Source organism: Leguminivora glycinivorella, chromosome 19 (genome assembly GCF_023078275.1).
Source record: "Leguminivora glycinivorella isolate SPB_JAAS2020 chromosome 19, LegGlyc_1.1, whole genome shotgun sequence".
In the NCBI taxonomy this organism is placed as follows: Eukaryota; Metazoa; Arthropoda; class Insecta; order Lepidoptera; family Tortricidae; genus Leguminivora; species Leguminivora glycinivorella.
Genome location: NC_062989.1, coordinates 6,896,791 through 6,919,046, shown reverse-complemented (window position 1 = coordinate 6,919,046; position 22,256 = coordinate 6,896,791). Strand labels below are relative to the sequence as shown.

General features: G+C 39.3%; 1 protein-coding gene across 2 annotated transcripts; it reads right to left on the bottom strand.

Annotated features, from left to right (window-relative positions):
• Positions 1-1,208: 1,208 nt before the first annotated feature.
• Positions 1,209-21,885, bottom strand: LOC125236521 (protein ABHD18). Of its 2 annotated transcripts, none has more exons than XM_048143345.1 (10): positions 21,644-21,885; positions 21,431-21,515; positions 20,614-20,796; positions 13,840-13,952; positions 8,848-8,986; positions 7,431-7,520; positions 6,320-6,794; positions 5,343-5,666; positions 4,828-4,963; positions 1,209-3,652 (listed from the first exon to the last, which is right to left on the bottom strand). In XM_048143345.1, exons 1-10 carry the CDS (start codon positions 21,733-21,735, stop codon positions 3,586-3,588), a joined length of 1,704 nt encoding a protein of 567 aa, XP_047999302.1. In that variant the 5' UTR covers positions 21,736-21,885; the 3' UTR covers positions 1,209-3,585. The 2 variants fall into 2 exon arrangements, with proteins under 2 accessions (XP_047999302.1, XP_047999303.1); XM_048143346.1 differs by lacking the exon at positions 1,209-3,652 and adding an exon at positions 4,660-4,754 and having other exon boundaries at positions 4,887-4,963.
• Positions 21,886-22,256: the final 371 nt, after the last annotated feature.

The window sequence follows — 22,256 nt, the reverse complement described above, 5'->3', positions numbered from 1 at the left end:
GACTTTCAACTTAACACTTTCACAGTCCATTGTCCCATATTTGGATCACGACGAACTCCACCAGTCCATGTCCCATATATGGGTCACTACACTAAGTATCATATACCTACCGATATTGATTTAAATAATTTTATGGACATGAGGACGTCTTAGTTATTTGTATGGGGACTGTTAAGGTGTTAAAGTGGCGCAAACGTATGGAAATCTTTTTTTTTTAATCCAGTAATTGACTGGGATGATAGCGGCTGTTTTATTTCTCAATAAGTGAGAATCCAGATATTTATTTGTATGATTGTGAGTAGCTGCGGTGAGGATGAATAAATTGATTACATATTTGTTTTAATTTTTTTGTTTATTTCCCTACCAGCATTTGCCCGCGGCATCGCTCGCGATAGATTTAAAAATTGTGAAATTGCAATACAAACTTCCACCCCCCATTTTAGGGAAGTGGGGAGTTAGAAAGAGACAAAAAGTAGCTTATGTCCACTCTCTATCCCTTCAACTATTTCCACTTCAAAAAAATCACGTCAATTCGTTGCTCCGTTTTGCCGTGAAAGACGAACAAAGAAACAGACACACACTTTCCCATGTATAATATTATTATGGATAAGGACTATTTTACCTTTTAACCTATTCGACGCCGACGACGGAGAATGTGTCACCGAACAAAATGACTAGCAGAGTCGAAAAAGACGTTGCATGATCATTTCAATTGTAGCAAAATAGCCGGGTCCACATAAGTGAGCTGTGTCTCGAGGCAAGTCATCATGCGGCAAAGCCCAATGTGGTATGTGCCGATTTGCCGAAGCAGACGGGCGTTTTGATCGGCCAACCGATCTGCCTCGATCGAGGCACGTATACAACATACATTTGGCTGTTTACCGCGAGAAGAAATTGCCTAGAGCTGATCGATCCGTGTGGACCCAGATATTAAACTGAAGTTATTACGAGTTATTATGACGATTTTTATCACTAGTCGCTTTCTCTGTCCCTATGTATGCTTAAATCTTTAAAACTACGCAACGGATTTTAATGCGGTTTTTTAATAGATAAGAGTGATTCTAGAGGAAGGTTTACATGTAGGTACCCGTGCGAAGCCGGGGCGGGTCGCTAGTATTTTTATAATTGCTACAATTTTTTTTAGATACAGTAAGATATTGCCTCATTACAAAGTGGTTTTATAAATTTTATTAAATAAAACTCTTTCGTTAACCATAAAACAATATTTATTATAAAAATTATAACGTCGTATCTCAAAAAAAGAATACACTATCTACACTTGTGTTGTAATAAAACTATGAAAAGCATAACGGTATCAGAAGAGCACTAAGTATAATAAAATAAGGCCCATGCACTATTGGGACGAAATAAATAAGTGTAAATAACTAGAATTGTCTCACAAAAACGCGAAAGCTTTGTTTTCACACACGTAAAATGTACCTTGAAATTAGTCAGATATGTATAAAAATAAGGCATTTTTATTTATCCATTATTGGCTATGTGCAATATGCAGCCCGGCTTTTTAATTATAATAAATCATTAGTTACTTGACAAATAACATCAAGGTGGGTTAACCCATTCATAAATAATATGTTTATGCCACAGCATACACTGACTTTTTACACTTAGCCAATACAGGCATCGATTTTATAATAAAACATCGAATATGTTTAAAACGCCAAAATTGGCTTAAAAATCACATGATATAGTCAGAACCAAAAATACAATATTGACTTTACTAAGGGCCTACTTACACGGTGCGTGAAATCGTATGTGTTTCAGTACACTGCGGTATTTTATTGGTGTGCAATGTAACTAACATAGTATGCAAGTTCGCACGCCGTGGAAATAAGCCTTAATAGTGTAAAAGGTGTTAAAATTTCAAACTAAAGCAGTGTTCGATTTCACACCTTAAGGTTTGGTTACAAGGTTCATTATCAACTAGACATTGAGCGAGAGAAATATTAGTTATCAGTTATCAAGCCGATAAATTTCGTTTGTCCCTTTCCGACGTATCACTGTGATAGAAAGGGACAAACGAACTTTATTGGCTTGATAACTTTAGTGAACGTTTATGAATAAGGGGTTAATAATTATTGTTAAATAGGCAGACATTCATAAGCTCACGTTAATTCTAATTTGTACATTTTCTTATACATGTAAAGCTATCAGCTAGTGACTGGTAACAATATTAGCGGAATTTGTAAAGTAAAGTAATTTAGGTTAATGATATTTAAATGACTATTAAATATTGACAGTCTACTTCATCAACCTTACTTTACTTTTACGCTACCAGGCTGTCAAGTGTCATGAACTCATGAAATTAAGACGTTACCGATCGCTAGCTATCACACGTCTACATTAATCAAAGAATCTATCCTATTGTATAATTTTTCGTATTTTTATCACACTTTTTATGGCTACAGCTTTAGTATGAAAATATGTTTCTTTGCTTACCGATTAGTTTAAAAGTAAGTTTGCTTTTAAGCTAGATTTGCACCGATATGAACAGAAAGTGAAGGGGTGGGAGCGAGGTAGTCACATGCGTGTGTCTCGCTCGCACACCGGAGCGGCAAGTGACGACTGGGTATCCAAAAGCTAGGTGTTTAACTTTGCCATATTGACAAGTTTTCGTTGTCACAACTCGCCTTAGTTAAACTTTACTATCACTTCATAAGATTAGATTAACTTTGCTCAGTTGAACCCTCGCCTGGAACGTAAGTGTATCGTAAAACCGTTACTAGCACGAGACCCGTAGTTTGGCACCAAACGTTATATAAGCAGTATTCGTGACACGTTGTTTTAAGCTTTTTACGCTACAGTGTGTCATAAAATAGAATTATCCCTTTTTACGTACAATTTTGTTTCCATGTTTTAAGTATTCTATGTCAATAACGTGACAGTTACGTTACATGTGGCGCCCTCAGTCATATTCTACTTTAGATCCTGGCAAATAAGAAATTAAAAAGTGGCAACATCTCTCTCTCTTCTCGTTTCACAAATATTGATAAGAAAGGGATGACACGACGATGGTGGCACATTTTAACACGTTCACTACTAGGCAAAAATGTCAGAAACAGGACGTTATTTATAGCCACCAGCTTATATGGCGATAACCCGCCCAGTGGGTTGTCTGGCATCTGAGCAAAGTTCACGAGAGCCAACCAGGAGAGTTCTTGGTTGCGTAAGTGTCTGTACTCTTTTATTGCTAGGCTGTATGTCGCACTGTAAGCCTGTCGCTAGGACGAAAGTAATCTCATACAATTCTATGACGACGCTTCTTTTGCGTTGTCTGAACTTGTTCGTTCTCGTAGCGCTCTCGTTCTACGCTCGTATTACAATACATTTAGTGTAAAGCCTGAGAACACGCTCATATTTGGCGTGGAGCGTGGTGGGGCATGAATATCAAACAACTAAAGTTCACACAAGTGTCCTGAGTAGCTGCATAGCTTCCGCTCAGGGCTTACAGTTACTTACACTTACGCGTCTTTTAGGTCACGACTCCGTGTGGCGAGGGCCTTAGTTGGCACAGTAATTTTTCCTACTGATGAGACTATGTAGTTCTAGTTTGAGCAAAAGCTATCGTCAGTTAACATGTTTCCCGTCTTTCCATTTTTTCTTCGACCTTTCAAATGCTTCTTTTATGCACGCCCTGTGAACAAAAACACATGTTAGAATGATGAAAACTGAAATACATAGATGTTAAAAGATAAAAGTGAATTGACGAAGTGAAATAAATGAATGAATGAATGTGTGAATGAACATGAAAAAAGGAACAACATTAAATTTAGTTCATAATAATAGGCTTGTTTAATAGTAGGCTTGTTTCATGACTTGTTTACAATGACATAAATGAAAATCATTTGATTTATTACCAAAGTTGTATTTTTATTTTCTTTCATGAAACCGTAAACTCTAGAGTAGGGTTGCCTGCTTGATGTGAATATTGTGAATCATTGATACTACGAAAGTATTATAATCTTCTAGTGTGCCGACGTCACGTCTCGCGCACGGCTGTAGTCAGGGAGAGTACCTGAAGAGCGACTGGTGCAGGATGTAGGCGGACACGTGGCCCGCGTCCACGTAGCGCACCTCGGCGTCGGGCCAGATCTCCTCTAGTTGTGCCGACGTCACGTCTCGCGCACGGCTGTAGTCAGGGAGAGTACCTGAAGAGCGACTGGTGCAGGATGTAGGCGGACACGTGGCCCGCGTCCACGTAGCGCACCTCGGCGCCGGGCCAGATCTCCTCTAGTGTGCCGACGTCACGTCTCGCGCACGGCTGTAGTCAGGGAGAGTACCTGAAGAGCGACTGGTGCAGGATGTAGGCGGACACGTGGCCCGCGTCCACGTAGCGCACCTCGGCGCCGGGCCAGATCTCCTCTAGTGTGCCGACGTCACGTCTCGCGCACGGCTGTAGTCAGGGAGAGTACCTGAAGAGCGACTGGTGCAGGATGTAGGCGGACACGTGGCCCGCGTCCACGTAGCGCACCTCGGCGCCGGGCCAGATCTCCTCTAGTTGTGCCGACGTCACGTCTCGCGCACGGCTGTAGTCAGGGAGAGTACCTGAAGAGCGACTGGTGCAGGATGTAGGCGGACACGTGGTCCGCGTCCACGTAGCGCACCTCGGCGCCGGGCCAGATCTCCTCTAGTGTGCCGACGTCACGTCTCGCGCACGGCTGTAGTCAGGGAGAGTACCTGAAGAGCGACTGGTGCAGGATGTAGGCGGACACGTGGCCCGCGTCCACGTAGCGCACCTCGGCGTCGGGCCAGATCTCCTCTAGTGTGCCGACGTCACGTCTCGCGCACGGCTGTAGTCAGGGAGAGTACCTGAAGAGCGACTGGTGCAGGATGTAGGCGGACACGTGGCCCGCGTCCACGTAGCGCACCTCGGCGCCGGGCCAGATCTCCTCTAGTGTGCCGACGTCGTCGCGGGGGACGTACGCGTCGTGTTTCGCGCATACAGCTGTACAGTAAAATAGGAAATGTTGTATGAAGGTTGGTACCTTATTGGTAAGGGTTGGCTTACAAAACCGCTACTTGGTCTGTTAACTTCGTAATATAAATATGCTAATATCCGTTCGTAAGCGCCACCTTCTTGAAGAGGTATTGATTATGAATTAAAACGAAATTTTTCCATTATATCCATCTAGAGTAAATAATGTGTCACTGTAATCACTGTATTTCCACGTTTGTTGGTATGTGTGCGTGCAATACTATGGCATGTACATTGTAAATTGCACTTACAAAGGATGATATAATTCTATAGCCAATCAGGGCACCGCAAACGTTTGCCGGTAAACACTAAGTTCCTCAGTTAAACATTGAATTAAAAAATTACTCACCAATAATCAACGAAGTATCATACGGCACAGAGAAGTTACTTAAATGCGTGCACTCATCCATGATGCCCCTCATAAACTGCAATGCCTCTCTGTCCCTCCAATGCACTTTACTCCAGTCTATCTTCTTCTCACTCTTACTTTTCAAAAAGGGCAAATTCGACCATAGATCTGAAGTTATCTCAGATACGGTCCAGGATTTGTTTTTAGCTATTTTGGGCTCTGGGACCGCTTCTAGTTGGGTTGGCGGTTTTAGGATGGGCTGGGTTTGCTCGGTTTTGGGTGGGTCTGTATTGATGTCGACGATTCCTGTTGTTCTTAAGTCGGCTGGAAATTAGAAGACGAATTAATAATTTCGCTTAAACTACTTATACAAGATAATGCTAAAATTTTCAGAAAATCGGATCGTTTTATTTTAAACTAGCTTTTGCCCGCGGCTTCGCTCGCGTTAGAAAGAGACAATAAGTAGCCTATGTCACTCTCTATACCTTCAACTAACTCCACTTTAAAAAATCACATCAATTCGTCGCTCTCGCTCCGTTTTGCCGTGAAAGATGGAAAAAACAAACAGACATACAAACATTCCGATTTATAATATTAGTATGGATTACATTTTAGCAAAGACGAAATGAATATAAGATTTACAAAGAAAATAAAACGTAGTGCTTAATAAAAATAGTTATTGTAACTAAATTTTCCGCATAGTTAGTATTATTTTTAAAATCGGGACTTAATCGCGGCTAAATTGTTCGACAGTGTATGATCAGTACCAATAAACGTATCTCTATCTCTATGACTACATATTAAACTGACCACCAACGTTTCAGGGACGGCGTTGTCCCCGTGGTCTCGGAGACCACGTCGACAGAACAAAAATGAAGAAAGTTGATGTTTTGAACAAGATAGGCTAATTTTATATTGCATAGTTTTTACCTAATTTACCTATAGATTGATATCATGAATCAGGGCAAACGACTCACCAATTTTACACTTCATCAAAATCTCATTAATTTTCTCCTCCGTCAACTTATTGATATCCTCAATATCCTGCGGCAGCAACTCAAACTTGTCATTCGATAGCAACTTCTCATACAACTGATCACTAATTTTATTATCATCTAGCAAACTTTGCAACTCCTGAATCAAAGCTTCTCTAGTAAAGGGTTTCGTTTCTTTCTTTGGCACATTTTTATTTAAATCCACGATATTTTTCGTTATATCTACAATGTCTGATTCCATTTTTTTCTCTTTATATGTTATGTCTAGTTTTTTAGCCGTGTCGACTGTGGTTGATACAGGGTGGGTGGCGGGATGGTAGGTCTGTGCGAATTTCTTTCCTGCTAGGAAAGCCTCGTCGACGATGGTCACCATTTTAGAGAGTTTCTCTCGGTATTCGCCATCGGAGAGGTATTGGTCTTCGAGTAGGTCCCAGTTTATTGATTGTGACATGACACCCTGGAATTTAAAACTTTGTTGTATGACACATAATGTACCGATAATGGTTTAACTACGACATTCGCTAAAGTATTAAGTTAGCGGTCCCTTAGTGGCCACCACAAACCAGAAGATGACGTCAAAGAAGGCCTTAAGGTGGTATGAGGTCAGCGCACGTCCGTGTGGACATCTTTGGAAGAAGCCAATGTCCAGCAGTGGACGTCTTTTTGCTGATATGGTGAATTATTCTGTGGTATAATCAAACATTTATAATATTTACATATCTTTTCCTCACCAGTTGCGAGCCGATCACAAGTAAAGTTAGGGAACGAAATAAGTATTTAATTGTCTACCATCAATAGTTATCAATGGGAATGACGATATGGCTGATCGTTTATTCCGTTGCACTGGTTACTTTTCGATTGGTGTTATAAATTCATGAATTGCAAGGCGGCAACAGAAAATAGGAACCCTTGGTCCTTTTGCACAAAGCCCAGAAAGTGGCAGATCGTATAGCTGCAAAAATATTGAGTAAGTTCGCGCTGTCAAAATGAGTCAAAGCTATTCGTGAAGTGTCATCAGGTTTAAGTTTTGAATTTCATCACAAACTCAGTCCTTTGGTCATTTTATGGGTAAATGTCGTAAATCATCTCATACCTGTAGGAATACAGCGGAGGCGGTTGACCAGGACAAGCACGGTACCAGCACCAGGGGTTTCGGCCAATTTGTAGCTGCCAGCGACGCCATCTGCAAACCACAACGTGATTACTTGGTGCCCAGGGAGGGGCGAAAACTTTGACCACATATTCATCCAAGATGGTGCTTGTTATTGTTTGTTTGTGTTATATTGTAAGTATAATAAAAATAAAAAAGCAATTTATTCCTATCACTTTAAAATAAATATAAAGTTTATGAATATTTCATGCAGAAATATAACATTTTAATAGTTCAATTTCTTAATAAATTATTTATAAAAATAATTTATATATACTTACATGACCGCCCATAGACAGTCCGGTCACGCCAAGAGGACCAAGCCCGTTGCGTTCGCACCAGTGGAGCAGCACTAGCGATTCCAGGATCAGACAGCCGCCCATCACGAATATGTCTGACACGTTGTGGAGAGACGAGCGCCTGTAATAGAGACTAGACACTAATATACTTACATGACCGCCCATAGACAGTCCGGTCACGCCGAGAGGACCAAGCCCGTTGCGTTCGCACCAGTGGAACAGAACTAGTGACTCCAGGATCAGGCAGCCGCCCATCACGAAAATATCTGACACGTTGTGGAGAGATGAGCTGAAATATAAAGACTAGACACTAATATACTTACATGACCGCCCATAGACAGTCCGGTCACGCCGAGAGGACCAAGACCGTTGCGTTCGCACCAGTGGGACAGAACTAGTGACTCCAGGATCAGACAGCCGCCCATCACGAATATGTCTGACACGTTGTGGAGAGATGAGCTGAAATATAAAGACTAGACACTAATATACTTACATGACCGCCCATAGACAGACCGGTCACGCCAAGAGCACCAAGCCCGTTGCGTTCGCACCAGTGGAACAGAACTAGTGACTCCAGGATCAGACAGCCGCCCATCACGAATATGTCTGACACGTTGTGGAGAGATGAGCTGAAATATAAATACTGGACACTAATATAGTTACATGACCGCCCATAGACAGACCGGTCACGCCAAGAGCACCAAGCCCGTTGCGTTCGCACCAGTGGAACAGAACTAGTGACTCCAGGATCAGGCAGCCGCCCATCACGAATATGTCTGACACGTTGTGGAGAGATGAGCTGAAATATAAAGACTAGACACTAATATACTTACATGACCGCCCATAGACAGTCCGGTCACGCCGAGAGGACCAAGCCCGTTGCGTTCGCACTAGTGGAACAGCACTAGCGACTCCAGGATCAGACAGCCGCCCATTACGAATATGTCTGACACGTTGTGGAGAGATGAGCGCCTGTAATAGAGACTAGACACTAATATACTCACATGACCGCCCATAGACGTTGTGGAGAGATGAGCTGTAATAGACACTAATATACTTACATGACCGCCCATAGACAGGCCGGTCACGCCGAGAGGACCAAGCCCGTTGCGTTCGCACCAGTGGAACAGCACTAGTGACTCCAGGATCAGGCAGCCGCCCATCACGAATATGTCTGACACGTTGTGGAGAGATGAGCGCCTGTAATATAAAGACTGATGTCAGACTTAGGCACTAGCCCCTTAGCCAAATGGCATTTCTGCGACGCGAAAAGCCGCAAAATGTAGCCTGGCTCTGTCGCGCCAATACGCAAGAGCGATAGAGATAGATAGTTACGAAAGAGATATTATTGTGAGCGTTTCCTGAGCGTTTGTGCATTCGGCTACGCACACTGGTCCCCCTAAAAACGAGTGAACGAAGAGCTATCGGCGATGAAATCGAATAACAACCGACGACCGGTCTGGCCTAGCGCGTAGTGACCCTGCCTGCTACGCCGCGGTCCCGGGTTCGAATCCCGGTAAGGGCATTTGTTTGTGTGATGAGCACAGATATTTGTTCCTGAGTCATGGATGTTTTCTATGTATATAAGTATTTATATATTATATATATCGTTGTCTGAGTACCCACAACACAAGCCTTCTTGGGCTTACCGTGGGACTCGGTCAATCTGTGTAAGAATTCCTATAATATTGACGCGAAGATAGGGTGAGCGAGTTATAGTTATGAAGTATAAATCGCTCGCTGTCTCTTTTATTTAGTGGGGGCAAAGACATATGTAACTCCGTACAGACGGATAAAGTCTGAGAAAAAAACGTATCTCGGAACCATATAGAAATAGGTACGGTGACCTAGATGGCGCTAATATTAGTATTTGAAATTTGAATATGTATCAAGCTAAGAATATGGGCCAAATTGTCAAAATTGAGGTTCGAAAGTTTAAATCCTCTGTCGATAGATGACAGTCTATGCACTGTGATTACACACTTTTGGTGGGACCAGTGCCTTAGGCAGCGTTATTGCAATTCTCAGCCAGTTCTCGTAAAATTTTGTGACAGGTTTTTTTTTTAGAATACGTACATAATGAGAGTCAAGAATAGATCATGAGTAACATTTAATAATAACATCATATACCATAACAAATAAAGAAGCTGATTAGTTAGATCCATAAAAAACAATATTAGCATAAAAATTGGAGATACACCTTTAATTTTCAAAGATTTGATCTTATTATAAATTCAGGTCTATCCTAAGACAACACCCACGTTTGATAAGATATTAGTTTCAACATTCGTGAATTAGGTAACTGACGAGATTAGTTCATAAGGCCTGACCAATGTCAGTGACGTAATTCGTGAGTCATAAACATCTATCGAGGGTAAGTGGAGGCACACCTCGGACACTGGTGATCAAATATATGAAAGAGGCGCGTTCCTAGCACACAGTATATGCTCGTGTAGGTGAACGCGTACTATGCTTGTGTGAGTTAAATATGACAGGTCGACTGTTCACGTCTTTGACAGGCGGTAACTGTGAGGTAACCGAGAGGGGGTGGGCGGCACTTTCAGCGGGGAGCGGGAGTGGCCATACTGTACGATAGTACTCTTTATTATACTGTGGTGGAGGTCTGTGTAGACAAGATAATAATACGTACTCTTAGGCCTGATTTAGACGGCGTGCGAACTCGCATGCGATTTTAGTTACATTGCGGGCTGTTGAGGTTACATACAATTTTGCACAGCCATCAAATACCGCAATGTAATAAAACTCGTAAAGTCGCCGTCAATAGAACTTGTGAACAATGTAAACAAACCTTGTAGTCAAAATGTCTTTAATTTCCATTCTAACTCATCAGATACAGGCTAAATCCATGTGTTATTTTAATCAATTCATATCACATTATGATCCTCAACATTTAAAGAAATAAAATTGTCCTAGAATATTGATATTTTATAGAATGGTTTATTTACATTGTTGACAATTTCTATTGACGGCGATTTTATGTGAGTTCTTGTACCGTCTAAATGGTTCCTTATTCTATTTCAGGGTACCTAGTCAACGTCCTAATCGCTTACGCTGCGTAAGCGTATCGTGGCTAGCTGTCTCTGTCACTGTTCGTGGCGTGACAAAGCCAGACTGCGTTTCGATACTTTCGATCGCCACGTAACGTCAACGATTTTTACTTAGGCTAGGCCGGCAGAAAAAAATTACAATTTTGGCTGGTACTTTTATATCTATAGCTGTGTGTTATGTGTTTTGTTTATACTGGATAGGTTGCAGAATGATTCAGTTGTTTAGTAAAGTTTATTTCTAAATTATAAAATTGCACGGCTGGGGCCCATTTCTCAAAACTGAAGGTTACAAGTTACAAGCGGAAGTCTCTTTCCAACTTGTCATATTAGACATTGACTACCGCTTGTAAATTGTAACTTGTAGCTCCGAGAAATGGGCCCCTGTGGCCCGTTTCTCGAAAGGTATCAGCCTTGTATTACAAGTGTGTTTCCATGACAACCCATACGAATAGACGGTTCGCGCACTTGTAATACAAGGCTTGTACCTTTCGAGAAACGGGCCCCGGTCTTACTTTTGTTTTTGTACGCCTCATCACGCAAGATGTATAAGCGAAAAATGTAAACAATCGATAAAAAAACTGCATGGTACATAATACCATAAGATTAGAATTAGACATCACATACGATGTCGGTCGAACATTTTTTACAACGGAAGTCGAAAACGACTAAGCACGCTTGGCGTCAATCAAAGGAATTTTGACGCCAATGAATCGACATCATTCGTACCTACTAAGGTCGTACCTATAGCATGTCCTTATGAAGTAAAATATGTCTATGACAATATCATAATGGCACTGTGCCATTATTGAAAGTAAATAACACGCCCTACCGTTTGGTTATATATAATGGTGTATTTTTTGTTTTGTTTCTATATAATGGTGTGTTTCTATACACCGTGTTTTATTGTTTTCCGTTAAATTCGACACGTCGTTAGGTTCATTATCAGGAACCATCCTGTATATCACTTTTAGTTAAATTCGCAAAAAAAATCATTGTTTTCATACATATTTAATACATAAATGAATTTATTAGTGTGAGAGACCCTTAAGAATTACATTCAAGTTAGTGTCAAGTGATGCACATGTCAAAACAAATAACGTTAGGAATTGGTAAAGGCTGTCACACACGTGTTCAGTAATTATCTTAATTTTTTTAACCCTTTAATGCATGACCTTGACAAAGAATTATTTAAATTTGAATTTTGACATGCTGTCAATAGAGTCAAAAATAGGTACATGATGCATATATACATCACTATGCATTTAAGGGTTAATAACTCGATAACCGTAAAAGTTAAGACGCTTGTTTCTTAGAGAAATTAATAGTATTTGATCAAAAGAACCTTCCTTAAAATCAACGGTAATCAATAAAAACAGGGTGTATAATATTGTAAGACAGCTGGTGTTGACCAGCCCATATTAAATCATATCAAACAAAGCTAAGATATATGTAGGTGGACAATTATAAGATATGCTACAACTAAGTTTATCTACTGGATATAAAGATCAAATTTGAAAGGTTAGATGACGCGCAATGTCAAAGCGGTTATGATTTTTAGACGCCTTTTATGGTCACGGAATGTTATATGAATGTGGGTATATTCGCGTATGATTTACTTTTTATCGATTCCCATATTCGATTGTGTCGATAAATATTTTTTTTTTATGAATAGGTAGACGTTTGACCACGATCACACCTGATGGTAAGTGATGATGCGGTCTACGGTGGAGCACGCTTACCTATGAGATATCTATTTACTCTTGCTAAAAAGAGACCTGGATTGTACTCATGTGGAAACACAGACTCAGGCAGGGCATTCCACTCCTTGGCGGTTCGCAAAATAAATTTTGAAGCGAAACGCTTAGTGCGTATTTTTGGAATACTAACCGTGAAGCGATGCCGCATTGCAGATTGGTCTTAAGGTGAAATGGGGACGGAGGAACAAGGTTGTACAAATCGTCTATTAATCGTTTTATGTGTCGTGTTGGGCGTGTTTTACTTATTGACCAGTAGGGCTAAGATGGACGGCTATCTAACATTTGTCACAATATCTACTTACATATCTAACAAGTAAGAAAGTGACGCATGACGTCATGACAAGTGACGAAACACGGTAGTGTTTTGTCATTTGCGGCTGCAGACTTCGGATTTTTGCGATTAAAATAGAGATTTCTTCCGTATCGATATAAGTAACTCAGTGTTTTCTTTGTTTGGCTTGTAATAGTATTTTATGCAACTGGCATTTAAGTGAGGTCAAAAAAGACGACTGGTGTGAGTAACAATTTGAGGCGAAGCCGAAAATTGTTAATAAAAACGCCACGAGTATTTTTTGACTCAGTTAAACACCGTTGCATATAATACTTTTTCTAAGACCATTCAATTAGTTTTTCATAGTTTTCTAGAATAGGCTACTTGACCCTTTTTCAAAGTATGTCTTATATTATTAATTACTGTCTAATTAAACCAAAAAAAATAGTACCATATTTTATTACGACTTAAAAACCCGCAAAAAAATTATTTAAAGTTTACTTTTACGTGATCAGGCAAAAACAACATCAGCCATATTAATCTATAGAATATCTATGACATGACGTCAGTATATTTAGAAAACAATATTTCACATTGTCACACCCGTCAACCACTATAAATTTTAATACAATAGAGGTTGCTTCTATGGAGATCAGATTACTACCTCTAATTTCCATAGTTGATCTAAATTATGTGACGTCACTCCATTGGCCAACACCGTTTTCGGAGTCCATAATTTAAAAAAAACATACACACATATTTAATTAAAAATACGCAGTCATCACGCACTTTTAATCCCCGCAAGCTATAAATATTGATTTCTTAAGTCAAATACTACAGAAAACAATAACTTGATGTGCTAAATTCGATACGAGTCTAGTAGCCTATTACTTTCGTGAAATTCGCACTGTTTCCTGTATTTTGACTATGCTTTGGTGGTGGTTAAAAAGTCCTTACACTTGGTCCATCGGTTTCCGGAGGCCGTAGAAGGGGTTTTCGAGGATGATGCCGCCGATACCAGCTTCTTTGATGAGCGGTTTCACCATGAGATTTCGGCGCCGCCAGAAGAACTGCAAACAAGAGACAGTTTAGTGAATTCATTGGTAGTTTAAATACTTAGGTAGGTACATAAAAAAATGCAGGGCACCAACGTTGATCGGGGTTCGGTGAAATCTTAAAAAGATATGAATAGGGTTGCAAAAAAAACGGTTTTTTCTGGCTTGAAAAAAAAAACATGTAAAAAAACGGGGAAAAAAATAACAGTTCTTTTTTCTGGAGTATGTTTTTTTTCTAAAGTACGAAATCTCAATATTTGCAAAGCAGTTAATACTTTTGTACGGTTTTTTAGACTTAATGTTAACTATTACACGAATTTAATCAAATAACTTTAATTTCTTGTCTTATAAAAGTAACATTGACGAAATCTGTAGTTGGTAGTTATATAATATCACTATTTACTGTTGTACAACACCACCGCCTCTCCACGCTGCACGCTGCATCGGGGATTCCCCAATAAACGTTTGTATACTGAATGTTAATCGAATTAAAATGTACGTTATTGTTATTGTAACGTCTTACGAAAAACCGTTATTGTCGAATTATTTGTTCATCTGAAAAAAAAAACATATTTAGAAAAAAACAATGGTGCTCGTTTTTTTTTCATAATTCTGAAAAAAAAAGCATTTGGTTTTTAGGGTTCCGTAGTCAACTAGGAACCCTTATAGTTTCGCCATGTCTGTCTGTCTGTCCGTCCGTCCATCCGTCCGCGAATAATCTCAGTGACCGTTAGCACTAGAAAGCTGAAATTTGGTACCAATATGTATATCAATCACGCCGACAAAGTGGTAAAATAAAAAGAGGAAAAAAATGTTTTGTTAGGGTACTCCCCGCTACATGTTAAGTGTGGACTGTTTTTTTTTTCATTCCAACCCCAACGTGTGATACATTGTTGGATAGGTATTTAAAAACGAATAGGGGTTTACTAAAATCGTTTTTTGATAATATAAATATTTTCGGAAATAATCGCTCCTAAAGGAAAAAGTAGAACTTTATAAAGACTTTGTTGGAAAATTGTTTTGAACTTGATTAGGTTCAGTAGTTTTTGAGAAAAATACGGAAAACTACGGAACCCTACACTGAGCGTGGCCCGACACGCTCTTGGCCGGTTTTTTTATTTGCAACCCTAGTTATGAACCGCTTGTATTGATTCATTTTCATAATTGAACTTCGTAAGTTACAAGTAGTTTCCCATCACAAGACATTTTTCAATTTATAACTTGTAACTCTTGTAAGTGAAACCGCTAACCGTTGATTAGGATGTACTTGATGTCGGGAAAAGAACAGAACAAAGAAATGCTGCTTTATATGGTTTTAAAAAGGCTCAAATTAAATAACTTCATCAATATGGATGGAGTCTAGGTACATTTTAATGCAGATGAGGTGTTCTTAAAACTTCCTTCTAAATAAAAGTTCCAAGTGCAATATAAATAAACTCGTATCGTTGTTGATCGTGTGTTCATTACGTTCTGATAAATAGCAAAACTCTTAAAAGTACGAATAAGGCAAATTTTTTTTATGAAATAGGCAGCAAACGAGCAGACGAGCCGCCTGTTAAGAAGCAGTCATCGCCGCCAATGGACAGCAACATCAGGGGAGTCACTTATGCGTTGCCGACCTTTGAGAACCCTAAATACCTGCTTCTTGAAGAACCCCATGTCATAGCGCAAGGGGAACACCTCAGAAGGTAGCTCATTCCACAAATTGCATGTTCTGGGCAAAAACGAGCGAGAGGCCCGTTTGTTCTTGGTTTGCCACGTGTCGAGAAAGTGAGGATGAACTTTGTTTCTTTGGCGGGAGGTGCGGTGATAAAAGCGCGACGGTGGCACCAGGTCAAAAAGTTCTTCAGAACACTCCCCGTTTTCTCCTATCTTTCAGGTTTATTCGTTTAGGTAAGATAGAAGGAGGCAATCCCGACTGGGAGTTTCCATAACATCAGTGCCGTATGTGTCCGTGGACACATATGGCCAGTTATCAACTTATCGTTTATTAACCTTATTATTCATATTAAATGTGCATACCAGATCTTTAATTAGAATTGACCGTTTGACCTAGACTTACTGCAGACATTATACGTAATAGACATTGATCTACAAATGACGCGCTGCGACTATAAATACCAATTCAATAAATCGATAAGCGCAATCACGCCACATACGTCACGCTCAGGGTTAGGATGTTATTTATTCATTATGGTACACCCGAGCCATTTTTTAGGGTTCCGTAGTCAACTAGGAACCCTTATAGTTTCGCCATGTCTGTCTGTCCGTCCGTCCGTCCGTCCGTCCGCGGATAATCTCAGTAACCGTTAGCACTAGAAAGCTGAAATTTGGTACCAATATGTATATCAATCACGCCAACAAAGTGCAAAAATAAAAAATGGGAAAAAATGTTTTATTAGGGTACCCCCCCTACATGCAAAGTGGGGGCTGATATTTTTTTTCATTTCAACCCCAACGTGTGATATATTGTTGGATAGGTATTTAAAAATGAATAAGGGTTTACTAAAATCATTTTTTGATAATGTTAATAGTTTCGGAAATAATCGCTCTTAAAGTAAAAAAAAGTGCGTCCCCCCCCTCTAACTTTTGAACCATATGTTTAAAAAATATGAAAAAAATCACCAAAGTAGAACTTTGTAAAGACTTTCTAGGAAAATTGTTTTGAACTTGATAGGTTCAGTAGTTTTTGAGAAAAATACGAAAAACTACGGAACCCTACACTGAGCGTGGCCCGACACGCTCTTGGCCGGTTTTTTCAAAGTTGTCCACCCCACCTTTTTTGTAACATGGGTATTTTTTACGCGCAATTACCGCCATACAAAATGTATGAAAAAATGGTAATGGACTGGGAAAAAAACCTTGGGACACTTTCTCCTATTAGGATTGAAAGAGCTCGCGATTCTGAGTGGAAACCACATAAAAATTTCCAAATCCAAAAAAAGTCGGGCGGACAACTTTGAAAAAAAATTACTCTCCTACAATGGCTGTTATAAATGTTAAATAACAGCCCATTGTGGGAGCACCATTATACATTATGCGCGGAATATTGATCTTTATGGCTTGATATATAAACTAATTCATAAAATAGGTTTGTATTTGTAACATCATCTTCATCATCATCATATAGGGCCTCCTCAAATAGCTCCACGTGTCCCTATCGTCGGAACTGGTCTCTGTCAAAGGCGTCAAGTTCGTTCCGCCATCTGTGGCGAGGTCTACCGCGACTTTACAATTTTCACCACACCAACTGTTAACAGCTTACGTTGTTCTTCAAAAACAGATAGCAAAATTGCATCTTATCCACAAGAGTGCAAAGTAATTCCATACAAATATTAACTTGATGTCTTTAACTGGCTGGTAGAATTTACCTATGATTATTATTCATACTAATATTATAAATGGGAAAGTGTGTGTGTCTGTTTGTTTGTCTGTCTTTCACGGCAAAACGGAACTACGAATTGACGTGATTTTTTAAGTGGAGATAGTTGAAGGGATGGAGAGTGACATAGGCTACTTTTTGTCTCTTTATAACGCGAGCGAAGCCGCGGGCAAAAGCTAGTATTGAATAAATTGATGAATTTGGTTTAGTTTGATGTTTTATAGTCAGTATTTTGTCCATGTTGGTGTGGTGAAAAATGTTGTGTTTCACTCGGTGGCATGGTTTGTTTAACTTTCGTGCCTTGAAACCCTCGCAACGGTCCAGATTCACCTTTATGAACCACTCGCTACACACGCGGTTCAATATTGGCATCTTTTAATTGCTCGGGAATCAGAAACAACAACTTCAAATAACTATTGTGGTACCCAATTTATGAACCACTCGCTACACACGCGGTTCAATATTGGCATCTTTTAATTGCTCGGGAATCAATATTGGCATTGTCAAAGGATAAACGATCGATGTTCCAACAGTCAGAAATATCAAAGACATATATATAGCTCTGTATAGACAGATAAAGTCTAAGAAAAAAACGTACCTCAGTACCATACAGAAAAAAGTACGGTGGCCTAGATGGCATTACACCTTTGGGGTACGCTCAGCTAGATGGCGCTAATATTAACACATGTAAACACATGTATATGCAATAAATGATATGAATATGAATATTAATATTTGACATTTTAAAACATATCAAGCTAAGAATATGGGCCAAATTGTCAAAACTTAGGTTCAAAAGTTTTAAGCTTGTGTCAAGAGATGGCAGTCTATGAACTGTGATTACACATTTTACTTCGACAGTAACTCTCTATAATACTCGATCCTCTTTGGAAATACTATTCACCTAACCTAACAAAGCTCAATGCAAGAGGGTCATTTTTCTCTGCAGGGTCCGTAGCCGAATGGCACAAACGCTCACGAAACGAAACGCTCGTAGACATCTATCTTTATCGCTCTTGCGTATTGGCGCGACAGAGCCAGACTACCTTTCGCGGCGATTCTTTTTCGTTTCGCGTCGCAGAAATGCCATTCGGCCACGGCACCAGCTGACTGTATATAGATCGAAAACTGTCAACACTGATAATGTCAGAATGATATTAGTACAGTCACCGGCATAAATAAGTGATGATTTCTGTACCTTGTCATATTAGCGTCTTGTTTGAAACGTCATACGAAATTGTCAAACGATTAAAAGCGACAAGGTACATACAGAAATCATCACTTCTTTATGCCGGCGACTGTACGGAATGCCTGCTTCACAATTGAACTTGGCACACATCGTATTGTATTCTAAATAGGGGGTTATCAACACACTATATTTCGTCCGAAAGTGAAGTGTAAACAAGCAATAATGCATTGACAATGCAACAGCGTTTACTGCTTGCTATTAAAAAGGCGTATGCGCCTTCAATACAAGTACTATTCCACGAACTTAGGCTCTTACAGAAATAAATAGAAGTACCTACACATGTCTGATGTCAGTGCCAAAAAGTGGCCAGTTCATTTATTTGTTTGTTGACAGACAGACTAACATTGCAGCTGAGGTTATGATCAAATCTTGTATATTTAGCAGCGCGCGTAGAGCACTAGTTGGATCACAGATGTCATATATACCATAGATCAAGCAAACGTATCTACTTAGCGTGTCAAATGAACTCAGTGAAATCCACTGAGTTGTCCGTCTTTACTCGCAGCTTGCAGCTTTCGGGCGTCAATTTTTGTAAGTTGAAGTCAACCAAAACATAAAAAATGCCTCGTTACGTGATATTCAATTGCAACAACACAAAAATTATGAACAATCAAGAGCCTGAGACATATTTAAAATTACAGGCAAGAATCAACTTCAGTACAAAATTTGACACGCTCGGCCCCTATACAAATATATGAATTTGTTTCTTCTATCTAAATTAAGTTCTGTGAGTTGGATAAACTTTATCGCATTGGTGCGTCTCTATCGTACTTACAAATAGTGCGAAAAGGACGGCTTGATAATATCGTTTATCATTATCACGCGTCCGGGGTTGCATGATAGTTTTAAGGGGGTGTAATTAATGGTCTAAGTACTGATGTGCCGACAGAAAGTTTCCAAAATTCTGAAATTTTCACATACGAAAATGTCGGAAACTTTCCATACTTTGTATGGACAATTGTATGGATGGAAACTTTCCATTTCATAAATATAAATTCCCTTTATTTTACTTGAAAGTTTCGTGAATTTTTCAAGAAATTTAAGATTTTTTTAAAGTTTCAGCGACATGCACATCACTAGATCTAAGCATCAAGAGAGGTTAGTAACTTGCATAGTTATTAGCTATACATACATACAATCACGCCTGTATCCCATAAAGGGGTAGGCAGAGCACATGAAACTACTAAAGTCTCAGTGCCACTCTTGGCAAGGGGTTGAAAGAAAACGAAAAATTGTGACATTGCAGTGACAAGTTGCCAGCCTCTCGCCTACGCCACAATTTCACCCAAATCCCACAGTCGACTTCTACGACACCCACGGGAAGAAAGGGGGTGGTGAAATTCTTAACCCGTCACCACACGGGCAACGGCACGGGGGGGTTATTAGCTATCTATCAGGAAAAACAACTTAGTAGGTAATGAATGAGCAGCTCTGTACGGAATAAACTATTGAATCTGAATCACATCTCTATAAAAGAGTTTTGAATGATTCACGGTTATTTTCGTTAGACGGTAGACTTCTCTATAAAATACAAGCTTTTCCCCGCGGCTTTGCACGCGTAAAATTCGAAAATTGCGGAATGCTCCATACAAACTTCCATCCCTCATTTTAGGAAAGGGTTGGAAAGAGACAAAAATTAGCCTATGTCACTTTCCATCCCTTCAACTAACTCCACTTAAAAAATCACGTCAATTCGTCGCTCCGTTTTGCCGTGAAAGACGGACAAACAAACAGACACACACACACACTGTAGTATCATGAAATCACTATTCTAACTTCATGCTTTCTTGATAATTGTAGCCGAAAGTGTGTACCAAGTACAAATCTAATTATAACTTTATCATTAACATGGTGCGACTTCCTTTAACTAGTGTTAAAACGAGTATTTTCCATGCATATGGTAAAAGTTTGACGGGCCTCTTGTACTGTAGAATGTTGTACGATAAACATGCAACGTCACAACTTGCGTTGATTTAAAACACAGCCTTTTACTTTAGTTGGATGTCGTCTTTCTGCTTAATGTCGTAGAATCTATTTAAACTTACGTGGTCACCAGTACCAGCTAGATGCAAGCACATGGGTTTGACTCCCTTCTCCGGCCAATGGATGGGTAGCAGCACTTGGAAATGGGCCTTCTGAGCCACCTCCGGAACTATCCCGGGCAGGTAGCGGTGCAGGGGGGATATAAAGTACCCTTCCAGTAGGGTGCAGTCTGACAGTTTTTGTTCCTAAAATAAATTTCAGAATGTAAATTTGTTGTGAAAATTATTTGACTGATATAGATTGAAGTAATTATTTTTTATACACATGGCATCCATATCAAATGATATGGATGCCTTAAGTTCATATTTTTTTTTATTTCAATTGGTTAGACATAACTTGTGTTAAGTTACTTAAGTATTTAAATATATTTTTTTTTGTTGATTTAATGAACTTCAAATGGAATTATATTTTATCAATTGTATTGATAAATTAGATCTGTTGTACTTATATGAAGTAGAGATTCAATATACAATCTTATGGATAGTGTGAAGCAGGCTATCATAGCAATTTCAGACATTTTTTGTTGATTTATGTAATTTTTATAGTGAAAATGCTGCACAGTATGCCATATCTCTTAAGGTGGCATTAAATGGCAAAATTTTGTGTCAGCTAAATTAATTTAAAATAAATATTCTAGCTGCGGCAGTGCACTACATGAAGGGATATTTGATGCATCTTAGGTCAATGTCCACTCCAGAGTTAGAAGTGTGGCAACACTGGTGACATTGACCTGATTAAACCTTGGAAAAATATTTAAGGAACAATGAGCTTATGTAAATAAATATTACAAAATAATTTCAAAAATATAACAAAAAATACCTTAGTGATTGTAACTGCATAGTCTCTCTCAATGAGCTTGAAGCATTCATCTCGGTTCGATACTACTTTTCTGAACTCGAATAACCTTTGGAGGGGCAAAACATTCGATTACATAAATAAACACAATTGATAAGGTTAGAAATGCGAGAAAACATAGCTCTACAACTAATAGCAATTTTATGTACGAGCCAGTCAATGAGTTAATGCACATACCGACGTAAATTTTCAGGCTTTCCCCATCCTTTAGTGAAAAATTTTGTAATAAGTATACTGCGATAAACTGCATCCAATCTACTCGCTGACATTTTTGTGGTATAAGTAGATTGGATATTGAGATTATTACACGATTACTTGATGATATTTGCGGTTGCTGTCCCGTGCATGGCCGGTGTCAACACATTATACACATTTTTAGATGGGGAGAGGAATGTGGTGTCAACACAATAAATATTTTTTTCAGCGGTCTCAGCTGTTCTGTCACATGGACGCGTTTCGTTTCATGCATCGTTTGACATTTACTATTTGTGTTGAGTTTTAATATGTTATTTTTAAGAAAACATTTAGAAAATAAACAGAAATAATTCAAATAATGAAACATGTGCCATATATTTATAGCAATTAAATATATTGTCATTTCTTTGGAAAGAATGGAAACCGTGTATTATTGATAATTGCAACACTATAGCTAGGAAACGGAAGCAAAGTTATGGCGGGTATTCGTTCGTAGGCGGCAATCGACCCAATGTTTCTGTGTTATTTGAATGAATTGATGTAACTTACTTATTACTCATAGGTAAATTCGTTAGTAAATAATAGAAAAACGATG

What these genes read in the sequence shown, in the direction of transcription:
- LOC125236521 (XM_048143345.1), bottom strand. Translation starts at nt 21,735, where the DNA reads ATGTCAGCGAGTAGATTGGATGCAGTTTATCGCAGTATACTTATTACA. An exon ending in TAGCTGGTACTGGTGACCAC is followed by an intron (nt 13,953 to 20,613) that starts GTAAGTTTAAAT and finishes TCTTGTTTGCAG; the next exon opens with TTCTTCTGGCGGCGCCGAAA. An exon ending in TTTGATGAAGTGTAAAATTG is followed by an intron (nt 5,667 to 6,319) that starts GTGAGTCGTTTG and finishes TCTAATTTCCAG; the next exon opens with CCGACTTAAGAACAACAGGA.